Raw genomic sequence first — 16948 nt, 5'->3', positions numbered from 1 at the left:
TGTCACCCTGAAGACTAAGGTGCGCATGACCGAAGCCATGGTATTTTCAATCACATCATATGCATGTGAAAGCTGGACAAATGAATAAGGAAGACCGAAAAAGAGCTGACGCCTTTGAATTCTGGTGTTGGTGAAGAATATTGAATATACCATGGACTGCCAAAAGAACGAACAAATCTGTCTTGGAAGTAGTGTGGCAGAACGTTCCTTAGAGGTAAAGATGGCGAGACTGCTTCTTACATACTTTGGACATGTTGTCAGGAGGGATCAGTCCCTGGAGAAGGACGTCATGCTTGACAGAGTAGAGGGTTAGCAGAAAAGAGGAACACCCTCAACTAGGTGGATTGACACAGTGGCTGCAACAATGAGCTCAAGCATAACAACGATTGTAAGGATGGCTCAGGACGGGGCAGTGTTTCTTTCTGTTGTGCATAGGGTCGCTATGAGTCAGAACCGACTCGACGGCATGTAAGAACAACAACAACATCTCCAGAGTTTCTGATTTGGTAGGTCTGGAATGCGGTCCTAGAATGTGAATTTTTAACAGGTTCCCAGGTAATGTTGATGACGCAAGCATATGAACACACACTGAAAACCACCAGCTAGTACTTGGGTTCAAATGAACCACACATGTGAGGCAGAAATAGGCCAGTGCTTGGGTCGAGAATATGCTGGGAAATTCGCCTGACTCACATTTGGCTTTGAGTGGAGGGGGAAGAAAAGGAAGAAAAACAGTCTCTATAGAGATTTCTTAACCTTATGCATGTACTAGCATAGTTTTAAGGACCAGTAGCAAACAAAAAAGAAAAAGAAAACTCTAAGTCAAATATTCATAGTCCTAAATTGGTAATGCCTTCAGGCATCTCAGAAATGTAAATAAACGAGCTCTTTATCCCAGTTCAAAGAATTGCTGCAAATAAAAATTTAAGGAACATGGCAATCAAAAACATAAAACACACAGGAAAAAACCATAAGCATGAGTCTGCAGAGACAATAAACTGCAGGATTAGACTTACAAGGACTATAGATATTGAAATTTCAGGTACATATTATTAAAAAAAGATATGCTGCAGTGGTTAAGAGCTCAGCTGCTATTCCCAAAGATTGGGAATTCGAATCCACCAGCTGCTGCTTGGAAACGTTATGGGGCGGTTCTACTCTGTCCTGTAGGGTCTCTATGAGTCGGAATCGACTTGAGGGCAATGGGTTTACAGGTTTATAGATTAACTATTTGGAATATTTGAAAAAGAACTAAATAATAAAAAAAAAAGCTTGTAAAAATTGAAAAGTACAATAATAGAGAATAGAAATTCAGGGGAGAGAAACAGTAGGTTAAATATAGTTGAATAGAAAAGCATCAAATTGAATGATAGACTTGAAAAAGATTAACTAGAAGGCATCAGAGAGAGAAAAAACTCACAAAAAATGTAAAATAGGCTAAGAGTTATGGAAGACAGAGAGAAAAAATGAAGTTGATAAGTAATATTTAGTGAAGTAATAGGTGAGTGCTTTTCAGAGCTAATAAAAGATACACATTCCCAGACCCAAGAAGCACAACAAATACTAAGAAGGATAAATAACAAGAAATCCACATCTAGACACATCATGGTGAAACCATTTCTTTTACCAAAGTGTCAGAAAAAATACAAGAGTGGATTGCCAAAACAGCCAGAAAGAAAAGACATATAACTTAAAAAGAAAGATAAAACAAAACAATTAGACTGAGAGAATACTCCTCAACAATTATAGAATCATTATAGAGTCTTCACATTTTTACCCAGCAAAAGTGCTTTTTTAAAATACTCACAAAATAATAACATTTTCACACAAATAGAATATGAGAGTCCCTCACTAAAGGAATTCCTGGGTAAATTTACTTCTGGAAGATGGAAGAAACGGTGCTAGAAAAGCAGGTGTGTTTTAAGGATACTAAGTTTTCTGATGAAAGTAGCTGATGCCCCAAGCGGTTAAACACTTGACGACCAGCTGAAATTTTGGCAGCTCAAACCCACCCATAGGTGCCTCAGAAGATGGGCTTCTAAGAGGCCACAGCCTTCAAAACCCTATGGAACTGTTATACTCTGCAACACGTGGGGTAGCCATGAGTCAGAATCGACTAGATGGCAGCTATCAACAACAGCAGCAAGTTTTGTATAATGTTATCCTTTCAATTTTTTTTTAAACAAAATTAAAACTGGTCTAAATTATAGGAAATTTGAATTAATGGAACTGGAATTTATTAGACTTTTAATTTTTCTCTTCAGACAATTCTGTTGATGACATTCTGATTCACAGGTAATATCACTTATATCAGGTACTTCATTATTGGTATGGTATTGCAGAGCCCTGGTGGTACAGTGGTTAAGTATTCAGTTGCTAACCAAAAGGGTGGCAGATTGAAACCACCGGCTGCTCCACAGGAGAAAGATGTGGAAATCTGCTTCCATAAAGATTTACAGCCTTGAAAGGTCATGGAAGCCGCATAGACATATTCAAACTCCCTGAGGGACTGAGTTACTGGGCTGATGGCTGGAGTCTATGGTCTTGGTGGACATCTAGCTCAATTTGCATAATATAGTTTATAAAGAAAATGTTGTACATCCTACTTTGGTGAGTAGCATCTGAGGTCTTAAAGGCTTGTGAGCAGTCATCTAAGATACTCTACTGGTTCCTCCCCATCTGGAGTAAGTGAGAATGAAGAAAACCAAAGACACAAGGGAAAGATTAGTCCAAAGGGCTAATGGACCACAAGTACCATAGCCTCTACCAGACTGAGTCCAGTACAACTAAATGGTGCCCAGCTACCACCACCAACTGCTCTGACAGGGATCACAACAGAGGGTCCTGGACAGAGCTGGAGAAAAATATAGAACAGAATTCTAAACCATAAAAAAAAGACCAGACTTACTGGTCTGACAGAGACTGGAGAAACCCTGAGTGTATGGCCCCTGGACACACTTTTACCTCAGTACTGAAGTCACTCCTGAGGTTTACTCTCTTCAGCCATAAACCAAAATGAGACTAAATGGACATACCAGCTCAGGGGCAAAGACTAGAAGGCAGGAGGGGACAGGAAAGCTGGTAACAGTGAACCCAAGGTTGAGAAGGGGAGAGTGTTGACATGTCGTGGGGTTGACTACCAGTGTCATAAGACAATATGTGTATTAATTGTTAAATGAGAAACTAACTTGCTCTGTAAACCTTCATCTAAAGAACAATAAAAAAACAAATATTTACAGCCTTGGAAACACTATGAGACAGTTCTACTCTGTACTATAGGGTTTCTATGAGTGGGAATCATCTTGACGGCACACAACAACAATAAATAATGTTGCAGTATGTCACTGGAAATTATACTGTCGTAGATGAAAATTTAATCCAAATCATAAAAACAAAAGCCTAGATCCAAAAGTCCACAGTGTAAATACATGCAAATAAATATATTTATAAACTGTTTGACTTTTGTTTTTGATGTATAATACTTTAGTAAAATATTTACTTAAAAAATACTTACAAAGTAATAATGCTTCAGTCAATACTATAATGCTGGCAACATTTCCTCCTTCAAAAAAATTAATCCTAATTTTCAAAGAGAAAGAATTGGAGAAGTTGTGTAGTTTGTAGGAAAAAAAAAAAGAGATTTTGACATTAACAAATTGCATGGCCTTGGGCAAGTTAAAGAATCGCTTGCAGTCTGTACTTAAAAAAAAAAAATCTGTAGAGTGAGGAAGTTTGACTGTATGCTTTCAAAATTCTTATGGGTCTAAATACTGTATTATGGTTTTCTATGCATATTCAACATGTATGATGAACAAATAATCTGAGAAGATGGACTATATGAAAAAAAACTTGGCGTCAGGACTGGGGGAAGACTCAGTAACACCTGAGGTGTGCAGATGACATAACCTTGCTTGTCAAAAGCGAAAACAACTTGAAGAACTTACTGATGAAGATCAAAGACTATATACTTCAGTATAGATTACACTTCAACCTAAAGAAAACAAAAATAATCACAACTGCACCAATAAGCAACATCATGATACACAGAGAAAATATTGAAGTTGTCAAGGATTTCATTTTACTTGAATTCACAGTCAAGCCCATGGAAGCAGCAGTCAAAAAATCAAAGGATGTAGATGGTACCCGGATACCACCATTGACTGCTCTGGCAGAGATCACAATAGAGGGTCCTGAAAGAGCAAGAGAAAACTTCAAATTCACATACATACACAAAAAGACCAGAATTGCTGGTCTGACAGAGACTGGGGAAGCCCCAAGAATATGGCTCCTGGACACCTTTTAACTCAGTACTTTTTCAGCCAAAGATTAAACAGGTCTACACGCGAGGAACATGCTTAGTAGTTCAATCATGTATAAGAGCCTAACGTGCACACTAGCCCAAAAGCAAAGATGTGAAGCCAGGAAGGGCCAGGAAAACTGGACAAATGGAAAAAGGGAAACTGGGGCGGAGAAGGGGAGAGTGTTGACATACAGCAGGGCTGGTAACTAATGTCACAAAATAATTTGTTTATTAACTGTTTAATAAGAAACTAATTTGCTCTAAAAACTTTTGTCTAAAGCACAATTAAAAAAAATCAAAGGATGTATTGCATTGGGCAAATCTGGTGCAAAAGACCTCTTTAAAGTGTTAAAAAGCAAAGATACCACTTTGAGGACTAAGGTGTGGCTGACTCAAGCCATGTATTTTCAATCACTTCATATGCATGTGAAAGCTAGACAATGAAAAAGAAGGACCAAAGAAGAATTGACATATTTGAATTATGGTGTTGGTGAAGAATATTGAGTATACCATGGACAGCAAGAATAAGGAACAGAACTGTCCTGGAAGAAGTACAGCCAGAATGCTCCTTAGAAATAAGGATGGTGAGACTTCATCTTGTTTACTTTGAAAATGTTATCAGGAGGGACCAATCCCTGGAGAAGGACATCAAGCACTGTAAAGTGAAGGGTCAGCAAAAAAGATGGATTAACACATTGGCTTCAACAGCAGGCTTACATATAACCACTATTGTGAGAATGGTGCAGGGTCAGTCAACGTTTTGTTCTGTTATACATAGGATCACTCTGAGTTGGAGCCAACTCAGTGGTACCTAACAACAACATGCTATAAAATCTAGGACAGTCTGTGATCTAGCTGCACTCTGTATGATCTTTTCTGAGAATGTATGTTATAAGGCATGCAAGGTAATCAGTAGTACTTTGAGGGCAGGAATCCTCAAGTTAGGCCAAGAGATGAGGAGTTAAGATGACTGATCTATAAATAAAGATATCAGAAAATGCCCTTTAGAAACAAGACATGACCAAGCTAAAAAAGAATTGATAACTCTAAAATGAGGGGAAGATCTCAAGAGAAGGCTCATGATACGTATTAAAATGTACCCCTCCACCCTAACCTAACCTAACCCATTGCCATTGAGTTGATTCCAACTCACAGCAACCCTATAGGACAGAGTAGAACTGCCCCATAGGGTTTCCAAGGAGTGGCTGGTGGATTAGAACCACCGACCTTTTGGTTAGCAGCCATAGCTCTTAACCACTGCACCATTAGAGAATATTCTATATGTATATCCAGTTGGAAAGACTGATTTTAATTCTCCAAAACATGGGAGGAAAGGAAATAAATGCAACATTACAGCATGCGAATTCAGGTATATAAAATTTTTTTGTCAAAATAGAAACAGTGATAAATAATAAGCACCATATCATGGAGAACCACATGGAGCAGTTCTGCTCTGTCATACAGGGTTGCTACTTGATGGCAACGGATTTGGTTTTGGTATATCATGGAGTCTTCTACCACTAGCATGTCAGGTTGTACTCCCTTGATCTATCCTTCCCCAACAATTTTTACATTTTTGTTTGTTTTTGAAGCCATCCTAGGAAGAAATGTATAATTCTCATGTTTCAGTAGAGTAATATCTACATTTTGCCTTGATGTCCCAAACAGAATGACCCTGGTAACAAATCTACAGTGATTACATTTTGACTTACTCTTTATGACTCACAGTAAATTCTCAGACCATAATTTGGGGAAATTAAAGCCATAACTGGCTCCCTGGGTGATACAGTTAACTCACTTAGCTGCTAACTGAAAGGTTGGAGGTTCCTGACCACCCAGAGGCACCACAGAAGAAAGGCCTGTTGATCCACTTCCAAATAATAGTTATTGAAAACCTTACGGAGTACAGTTCTACTCTGACACACAGTGGGGTTCGCTGTGAGTTGGAATCGACTCAATGGCAACTGGGTTTATAGTCATGTTACTGAGTCATTCTAGGATTATGGAATGATGTTACTGAAGAAAGAAACTTATTTAGGAAGTAAGAAGGGCATTCCCATATTGGAAAGGGCAACTCAGAGGAATTCCCTTGTTAATTAAAGGTTTTCAGAACTGCGACAGCTTATCACCCACCATGTGATATTCAGAAATGACAACAGACTCAGGCTCTGGAAAACAACTTTGACATAGGTCAGATGTTTGTAGGGAACCACTAAATAAGGAAGAGCCTCTGCAGGGTAAAGGCAGTGGTTATTTGGTCTCTAATTCATTTCCCAATCAGTAGGAGATGGAAGCTCTGGCTATAATCAGATATTAACCAAGTTTACCATTTTGGACCTTAACTCAGTGCTGCTGGGCTTCTCCATGGTTGTAAGTGTGGTTATTTCAAAACGGTGCTAAACTTTCAAGCACATTCCAATGAATTAGGACAGTGTGTATCCTGTCAGAAGTCACCAGATAGCATAACTGGTTAAGCACTTGACTATTAGCTGAAAGGCTGGCAGTTCAAATCCACCCAAAGGCACCTCAGAAGACGGGGCTTGCAATTTGCTTCTGAAAGGTCCCAGCCTTGAAAACCCTATGAAGCAGTTCTATCTGTAACATATGGGGAAGCCACAAGTCAGAATCAACTCTGCAGCTACTAATAAGAACATAGCATATCATCGTCCTTATTATGTTAGTCCTAATCAGGAAAGACAAATTGCTAGAAAAAGACTTCACGTTTGCTAAAGTAGAGGACCAAATAAAACGAAGAAAACCCTCAATGAGATTATTGACACAATAGCAGAAACAATGGACTCAAACATACCATTGATCATGAGGGTAGTGCAGGATTGGGCAACATTTTATTCCATTATGTATAAGGTTGCCATGAGTCAGAGATGGCTGGATGGAAATTATCAGCAACCATAGCCATCACTAACGGGATGCCAGACCTGTTCTAGGCACTTTAGCCATGCTGCTTCTATTCTTTCCTGTTAGTAGAAAATGGTTATCCCTCACCCCTTCCCAAGAAGGATGAGGAACGCCTCCTGCTATGTCCTTCTCCCCATCCCCTTGCTTATAGTGAGCCTGGGAGAAGGAAGAGTTCCAGCCTGAGTCTCTCTCAGATCCACCTGCCTATAAAAGGGGCATGTTCTGGTCTGCCCTCCATCTCATAAACTTACTAGAACAGCCTCTGTCCAGACTCTTGCTCCTGAGGGGACAGGAGTTAAGTCCTTCACATTCAGGAGTGAAATTCAGCATTAGGAAGTTGGGGACAGGTAACTAGCTGCCCTGGTCTAATCTTGGTAATAAGGCTAATGCTTTGATTTCAAACTTCCTTACAGCTTTGCCTTTTTAATTTGTTCTGAACCAGGAGGAGGGCAAAGGCAGTGTCACTACTCATCACCCAGAAACCCAGTACTCTCAAGGCTGCAGTATAGACATGGAGGTGTGCTGTTCACAGTTTTCCTTTAAAAGAGAACCAACTCTAAGGTTGTGGTTAGCTGACAGCATCCCACAACCACACTTTTAGGATTGACAGCAATGCTGTGTTCATGCTGAGGCCACACTCTCCCTAAGCAGCTAACAGCCAGTGACTGAGCATGGGGGCGGGGGGTAGTAGGGCCCAGCCACTTCTGCCCAATCAGGATGACTCTACTGGTCAACCCTTGCTCTCAGCCTTCCCATTGGCCTTTCTCAGACTGTGCTGAGAACTAAGAATCTTCCCGTCTACTCCTCCAATCCTCCTTCTTTCCTTCTCTCCTTTCACCTACTCTTGCTGCTCTACCCTTTACCCTTCACCCTTCATATTTCCCTAAACAAATCTCTTGGACTTCTACACCCATCATGGCATCTTCTTCCTGGAGGACCCAAACTGACACTGTCACCATTATTATTATTCTCCATAGTTTAAAAAAGACAGTGGTGGAAAGTGGGGTGCCAGGTATAGAAGTAGATGGAATAAATATCTTCCCCTTTTAGAAGGTTATGGATACTTAGGTTAGAGGCTAACTTGAAGGAAAAAACAAAACAATTTCATTTACATTTTACAAGAAAATTTGAATGACCTGTGATACTAGCATTGCAAAAGAGAGATAGCACTATTTCTTCATAATACTTAGCCAACTTGGACTTGCCCATTCAATGAATAAATGCAAAGGTGTATTGACTTCTGAAGAAAAATGGAAGAGAAAATTAAAGATAGGAAACATTCCCAGCATCCATTGTTGAGGTTTGATTCTGGGAAGACTTGGAATGTTTTCCTGAGAAAAACAAATTATCTCAATAAGCCAATAGCTCAGGTGCCATTCATTGTGCATTGATCTTGACCTTCACTCTCATGGTTCCAGAACACCTCACTTGTAAGCACTACCCACAATTTTTCACTTTGTAAAAATGGAAAATACATCATACTAAGAAAATAGTTTTTAAGTTTGTTTTGTTTTTTACCATGATAAAAAAAAAACTAAATCTGAACCTGATTTTTCCTCCTCACATTTTATGGGATAAAAACATATTCCAAAACGAAACCCACTGCTGTTGAGTCAATTCCCACTCATAGCAACCCAATAGGATGAAGTAGAACTGCCCCATAGGAGTTCCAAGGCTGTAATTTTTACTGGAGCAGACTGTCACATCTTTATCCTGAAAATTGGCTGGTGGATTCAAACCACCGAACTTTTGGTCACCAGCCAAATGTGAAACCACTGCACCATGCGGGATCCTTAACAAACATATTATGGAAAGATAAAACAATTGTTCTGTGATTTTCGGACCCCTAGGAATATCTCAACATGAGGGTATATCAGATAATTTAAAAATTAAATAGAAGGTTCTTCTCACAGAATTTTTTTTTTTTTTTTTTTTAAAGAAAGGAGGGATTGGACTTACCTTCACTAGAGTCCTTGGAGCATTCTGGCTTCTTTGCTTTGGTCTTCTTGTTGGGTGGAGAGAGGCCTTTTGGTTCTAAACCCTCTGGAAGTACAAAGATTCAATATATTCTATTTAAAAATTTTCCATTACAGTCCGAAATGATGTTGAAGTTTAAAGAGGTTTTCTCCTTAGTAAACCCCACACAGAGTGCAGCTTAATTACAGATTCACCTGTCTTCATGGCTGAGCTAAATTTTGGCAGAAACCTATAATTCTCTGATGAGCATAGACTTAGAGCTCAAGGTTTAAGCTTAAACTGTTTTTTAAGCCATCATTAATTACACACAAAAATGTAAATCTTACAAAAATTCTTCATTTTTTTAAATGAAAAATTTCTCTCTAAGCCAACCCATTTTTTTTTTTTTTTTTCCTCCAGAAGAGTTTGTCCAAATAGGACCAACTGAGCTGGAATGTCATCTCATTTTGGGGGTGCAAGATTTGGCCTCAAATCCTGCTTGTATTTAACAGACTTCTTTAGTAATCCAGATTCTAAATAACCTCCTTGTGGCTCCAATTAAACCAGTATACTTCCCGTTTTTCCCAATGCCTCCCACCAAGTCTCTCTAAGGGGCCTAATAAATTAAATTCTGAAGGCAGTTTTAGGAAAAGTACCCCTAAATCCATCCATTCTGGTATTAGGTACTTTGTTAGGCATTAATTTGTATCTCTAGCCCTGGTTTCTCTACTGAGTCCAAAGTTTATATCTAAAACTGCCTATGAGGCATCTTGTTTTGGATTTGGGACTAGATGTCTTCTGTTTGCCCTCCAGATGCAATCCCCACCCTTTGCAACACCCTCTGAACGCTGGGAGGCTGGCCTCGATGGACTGTACTGATGGACTCTCTTGCTCTCTGGCAAGAATGTTGGATTCAGCCAATGGGGAGCCCAGAATATTTACTTCCTAAGCCCTCTGTGCCTTTCCCCCGATGCTAGCAGTATTCTTAGGATGGTTGTGTCCCTCAATCTAAGGTAACAGTGTCTATCAGTAGTCACCCCTCCACATTGCTTCTTTAGCCTTTGGGTATTACACTATCGCTAGTGGTTAGCCTGCATTCAACTCCCATTAGGCATTTCAAAATTATGCAAATAATTCTATTAGGCATTTGAAACTTAATAGGGCAAGAACAATACACCTGATGTCTACAAAACTGTTCTCTCTACAGTAGTCCATATCTCAAGGAATGGTATTATTATCTACCCAGGAACTTAAACCAAAACCCAAGATGTCATTTTTGAGACTTTTCTTCATTTACTTTTACAGCCCAAGCCATGGTAAGTCCTATCAACTGTACCCCAAAATATGCCTCATATTCAACTATTGGGCTCTTCCTTTGCCATCATCGTCTTAATTCAAACCAGCAGCATCTCTTGCTTGGGCTACTGTAATAACCTTCCAGCTTCTAATCTAAACTCTCTGCTTCTACTCCTGACACACTACAATCCATTCTCCATGCAATAGTGAGAGTGATCTTTTAAAACAAATCAGATAATGTTCATCTGTTCAAAAACCATTGCACTTAGCATAAGATTCAAATGCAGTTCCATGGCCTAGGACCTACATGTCACTGAGGTCCCACCTACCCCTCTGCATTCCTCTCCCACTTGCTCATTTGCTTCACATATATTTGTGTTCTTCAATCATTACCAGGCTGGTTCCTGCCTCAGGACCTTTGAAAAAACTGCTCTCTTCCTCCCTCTGCACCCTGTAACAATCATGGGTAAGGCATTTTGGGGCACTCCAACCATGGGTAATATGTTTTGATATTTACACGGCCATCTCCTTCTCACTCTTTGAATCTGCCAAAAAATGTCTCCTCAACCACCTAATCTAGATGGACCCCCAAAAAGGAAATCTCAAACACTCCTACCTGTTGTATCTGAAATTATTGCACATCTCCCCCCAGAATGTAAGTCACTGAGAAAAAGGTACTTGCACTTCCTAATCTCTCTTTGTCCCTGGTGTCTAGAAGTGCCTTGAAAATTTTCAGTATCATATTTTATTACCCCTTCACCCAGGCCTTTAAGTCCAAGATATAATGAGGCCCATGGCAAACTCTCACTCTTTCAGCAACTATTGCCTTATGTCAGGATTCTAAAATTATACTGCAGAGCTATGACAACTCATTTCTCTTTTCCCATTTATTAAAAAAAAAGGAACAGAAAAACAACAAAAAGCATTTGATAGATGTGGTATTACAAACTCCAGCATTACGGACTACAGACTGTTTTGGGCACAAGACTAGGTTTTCCGTGGTTGCAAGTAAGTCACATCTAAGGTCATTACCACAGCCAGGGTGAAAAATTTTGCCACTGACTACACCAGCAACTCCCCCAAACTTCTGTCACCAGGTGAGAGATGGACGGTGACCCTTTGGAATGGGTTCAGCAGAAACAGAAATGAGATGCTTGGAACGGCTCACTGAGCACAGACGCCAGACTCAAAGGGATTCATAAGGTAGGCAAAGCTTCATTTGCAGTCTAACTGGGAGAAGACTCTAACCCTTTCATGCCCTTGAAGTGCATCACTTGTACCTGGGACCAAGGGGAGAGTTTGGAATTGATGGAAATTCAACTCCAACCAGCATTTCTTGAAAGTGAGTATTTGAGGATTAGATTCCTAATTTTTGATTTTCCACCTAAATGGGGATTCTTGGGGGAATAGATGAGATTTAAAAAGAAATTTCCTTGTCTGTTTTTTGAGATATTTAAGTACCCAAAAAGTACTAGTAATTAATTTTTGAAAAACTTGTAAGGTGCTTCTTGGGTAGCTAGTAAGACACTGAGGCATATTATGAATAGTCAGCTTGATATAAGTATAATATCATTTCATAACAGCCGTAGGTAAGGTGTTTTGGGGCACACAAATGAAAGCCCCTGATTCACACAGCTCTGTACCCAGATCTCTGCACTTTTGGGGAAGTAGAAACAACTGTCCCTTTGGCCTGGGGGAGCCACGGAACATTCTTCAAATGTACCTTCTGTTTCTCCTTGACAGTGTCTCATGCCTTATAGGTAGCCACTGCTTTCTGGCAGTGGGTAGAAACCTAAAGCTTTGCCACAAGCATGACTTTGCTCCCCTGTGAAAGTGAACTGTGCTCCAGGCTCTGATGGGACTGAATTGTCAGAAGTGGCAGCTGAAAATCCATCCCTGCTGACTCAGGCTGTGGTCTGTTTCAACAGTGCATGGTCTTGGAAATAAAAGCACACAGCAACTCCTAGCACTACAGGACTGCAAATTAAAGAAGGATTTACGAATCCTATGCATTTAAGCCGGGATTACCTTGTCCAACACCAGCTGAGATGCTCCTGCCCTCTACTTACCACGAGAGTCTAGAGATAGGAGCAAGAGAGTTAACATGAGCTTGAGGGTCTGACTGGCCTAGATTCAAATTTTGACTCTGCTATAGCAAGGAACTAAGCTCTTTTAAGCCTCAGATAATAATAGTCACTGCCTCATAGAATTGTTGTGTGTCTTAAATGAGTCCTTGCATGTCAAGTGCTCACTGCATGGAACACGCTCAAGGTTGGCTCAGCATTTAATCCTGCTCCCCCAGCCAACTGTGCCTATCTCTCTTCAACTCCAAGTTCAGTGGCCTCACATTTGACAGCCTGAGGTGGGCCGTGGTAGGTATACTTACATCACAGCAATATGTAAATTCCTCAGATTGGGGTTTATTTCCCCAGTCAGTTTACCAGCACCTCACTGATTTTAGGTATTAAAATTATTGTTCGTAATCATTTGCTATCATTTGTTGACAGGCAATTCATTCAAGTAGCCTTTCACTAGTAGGTTGATTGCGTAAAAATCCCTCCAGCTTTTCTACTTGTATGAGAAGATGTGATGCAGGGTAGAGGGACAGGGGTAATTAATGGTTTTGGTGGGCTTGTACAGACACATCTTGGAGACAAATGTGCCTGAGTGTGAAAACTGAACTGAAGCTAGCCTGTTCACCAACATCTGGAAGGCCAGCTGGCATGTTATGGCACCAACCAGCATGCAAGTCCCCCGTGATCTCAGCCCTCAGATATTAGGAAACCCAGAGCAGCTTCCCAAGCCCGTTAAGCCTGAGGGGTTTAGCATCCCTGGACTAGTGAGTGTAACTGGAGCTGTTGCATCCAGCTGCTAAAGGCAAACCCTCAGGAAACCTGCTGGGACTAAAATTGGAAATGATGATCCAATTAATGTCCCCAAGCCTCTATGCTGAATTCAACCTCATGGACCCTACATTAGCATTAATAATGATTTTCTTAAAGGCATTCAGTGACTTGGTTAGCTAGCCAAAGCTCATTAAGAAGCCAACTCCCTTTGCCCCGAAATGCTTGCCTGTGGTACTTAGGGAAATGATCCTTAGCAGGATAAGGTCCTTATTATGCTGGCTGGCTGAAAGGGCAGTACTCCCCACTGCTGAAGGGTATTCCAAAGATACTTCATGTCAGCAGGATAAGAGGGAATTACAAACATTAACATTAAATTCATGGAATTTAATCCAAAACAGGGTGATCATTTAAAGTCTTTTTTTTTTTTTCCCCCAACATATGGTGCTTTCTAACACTAAGACATTCTACATAGATATAGGAGGGGGCAGTAACTTAAAATTTATCTTGAGTCTTGTGAATTTTACAAATAGCCAAGCCCTTGTCTTAGGTTGGGTTCTCCCTGAAGTAGACACTGAGACAGGGTTTCAGTGCAAGTTAATTTGGGAGACCATCCCAGAAAACACCAGAAGAGCAGCAGGAAAGTTAAACAGGAAGGGGAAAAGAGCAAATAATGGGTGTGTTTATGACTAAGTTCCACTGTGGACAACCAGGGCTCAATTCCACCAGGGACCTCTGGATGATGGAATAGAATCATGCTGTCCAATGTGGTAGCCACTAGGCATAATTAGCTCTTGACCACTGTAAAATGATAGTAGTAGTAGCATCATCAGAACCTAATTTTAGGGGGAATAATGACCAGGATCACCATTAGCCCAAAGCTGATTCTCTTGAGGTGGAGGTCATATATATTTCCACTTGCCATCCTTTTTACCAATTCTGACACCAAGTGTCCCTCCCCTGGCACTTTGTGCTTCTCTGTTGGGTCTGATAATTCGTTGCAGTGGCCACACAGAAATCATAGGTCATACTCACAGTTAAGTGGTTTATTAAGGAAAAAGGTATAACCTGGGATCAGGATCAATAGGCTACACAACTCAGGCTCAGGATCAGGAAGCCTGCAGGCAGAGTGTCCCTTCTTCAGTGCAGGACAGCTCTCTTAGCTCCTGTTGACCCCCTGAGGACAGGCTCCTCTCAGCCCCCTGAGGACAAGCTCTTCTCGGCCCTGTGGGGAGAGGCTCTTCTGGGCCACCTGAAGACAGGCTCCTCCTACCCCCTGAAGACAGGCTTCTCTTGGCCCTGCTGTCTGTCACCATCGGCTTTGCTGCTGGACCCCTTCAGAACCTATTGCCGCTGGCTCTGCCACTGGTCCCCTTCCGGGCCTCTCATTGTCTTCAGTATTACAGCCCTTAACAGTGTTACCATCCTTTTAGGTTTCTTGCCTCCTCTCTCTCACTGATTCTTCTCCTGCCTTCTTCCTTCTGCTTCTCTTCATGCTTCTTTCTGTCTACCCTGCCTTTGTGAGGCTGGCTGCATATATATATATATATATATATATATATATATATGTATATATATGCAACTTTTTGTCAATTGTAAGGCACAGCCCCACCCAGAGGGGCCACAAACTGGCCAATCCCCTCTCAGTGGGCTACAAAAATTTCATTTACATGGTAGGTGTGGCTGGGCTAAAACTCATTTCATTTGCATAGTATATTGACCAATCCCCGAAAGGTGCATACCAATGACAGAGCAGGCTGCAGCCCAGGACCAGTCTAAATATATCAAAACCAAGTAGTGTATAGCTTACCTATGAAATGTCAATCAACCTGGACAAAAGTAACAAACCTGCTGGGGTAGAAACTAGGGCAAAGGTTTAGGGGTTTAGGATTTAGGGGAAAAATCTCTCAAGCTGTGTTTCCAAAGAACCAAAGCAAAAAAGTCACTTAAAGGAACTCATTTCACCACAAGCACTTAAGATGTGGCTAGTCCAAATTAAGATGTGAGTCTAAAGTACATACCAAATTCAAAGATTTAGTGTGTGTGTGTGGGGGGGGGGGGGTGACAGTAAAATATCTGGTTAAAGATATATTTACATTGATTATATGTTAAAATGATAATATTTTGGATATGTTATGTTATCTAAATGTTATTATTAAAATTAATTTCACTTGTTTCTTTTTACCTTTTTTAAGGTAAAAAGCACTAGAATAGAACATGCCTCAGATGTGTCCTGAAGAATCAAACAACTGTTCATCACTGGTTGAAGGCTGCTCCAAGGTAAGTTAACTCCCCGGTACTGTTAGCTTGCTTTCACAACAAGAGAAAAGCGCTCAGCTGAGAGTCACAAGAACTTTCCATAGGAAGCTGTTGATATCATAAAAGAACTGAGAGTGCCAAAGGGTCATGGTGAGGGCACTATCAGCTGCTGATACAGTCCCTCTGGCACCTTCTTCCTGTTCCTGACTCTTAAATCATCCCTCTACTCACACACCTCTGTAAACATTTCCCTCAGGGAGAATGAGGGAACCTTAGAAATCAGAAATGTTCCAACTGATGAGGCAGGCAGCCTCAGAGCTCAGCCCTTCTAGGAGACACCTGCTCTGGCTTATGCTCGTACACTAAGCAGAATAGGCCATACATTCTCCTGAAACTGTTCTTGACAAGATAACCACAGAAGGGCCATAGCTGGCCTCAACAGATTTTTGCAGGTTTTCAACCCATCTTAGCACTTTAAGTGACCTATTAACTCATTACCTGAAAAATACACATAAGCACCCCACCTCTGGGTGGTGACTTAACATGCTAATGAATAAAATCAACCTCTTCCTCCGTCCTGGTGAATCAAACCCTTGTCTAAAGAAAATGCATAGTCATCTCCAAGCTCTGGGCACCTGTGTGAAGGTCGATCCTGAATATTCATGATAAATTTGCATTTCCTTGTCTGCTCTCTGTAAAAGCCTGCCTCGCCAAGCTGCTAGTGAGCAGTTTTGGAGGCAGCAGTCCCGACTACTCCTTTCCTGGCACAATGAAATAAAGGCGCCTTTCTATTCTCCCTTTTTGGCCTCTTGTTTATTGGCTGTGACGAGTTCCACCAAGCAAAAGCTGGCATTTTCACTCAGTAACATTTCTGGTGAGCCAACCAGGAGTCATCTGCTCAGTTCCAGAGGTGAATCAGACAACAGACTGGCCTCAACATCTGGCACCATCAAGAGATTTCTCCCAAAGACCTTGCAGCAGTCCTGGAAGCTGATCTGCCTTGGACCCAATGGTGATTCCATGGGAGACATGAAACATGCCTGGATTATTTGGTAAGTACCTAGGTAAGGCCTTAAAAGAGTCCCAAGAAGTGGGAAGAACTAACCATTGAGGACACTAAAGGCTAGTTATCTGGGGTTATTTGTTAAGTACCTAGGTAGGGCCTTAGAAGAGTCCCAAGAAGTAAGAGGAATTGACTGTTGAGGGCATCAAAGGCTCCAGCTATCTGTTATTAGTTTGGTGCACCAAATTAGGTTGTATGAATGTGTAAAGTGTGTGTATGTGTCTGGAAAATGGGGAATGTTCTAGGGATCCCAGAACACAGCTCGCTAGGACGTATCCTTAGGAATTGGGACCATTTCAGTTCAGACCCCATGTA

The 16948-nt window shown here is 41.0% G+C and overlaps 1 protein-coding gene across 3 annotated transcripts in view; it reads right to left on the bottom strand.

Annotated features, from left to right (window-relative positions):
• MACROD2 (mono-ADP ribosylhydrolase 2) overlaps positions 1-16948 on the bottom strand; it is a 2492337-nt gene that overhangs the window by 244852 nt on the left and 2230537 nt on the right. For all 3 annotated transcript variants that reach the window (XM_049869821.1, XM_049869822.1, XM_049869824.1), the window contains exon 11: positions 9176-9259. In XM_049869821.1, the coding sequence (XP_049725778.1) occupies positions 9176-9259 (84 nt within the window). The remainder of the gene's footprint in view (positions 1-9175; positions 9260-16948) is intronic.

The sequence above is a fragment of the Elephas maximus genome, chromosome 25 (assembly GCF_024166365.1).
Source record: "Elephas maximus indicus isolate mEleMax1 chromosome 25, mEleMax1 primary haplotype, whole genome shotgun sequence".
NCBI lineage: Eukaryota > Metazoa > Chordata > Mammalia > Proboscidea > Elephantidae > Elephas > Elephas maximus.
Note: the sequence above shows the minus strand (reverse complement) of the source record. Positions and strands in the feature narration are given on the sequence as shown.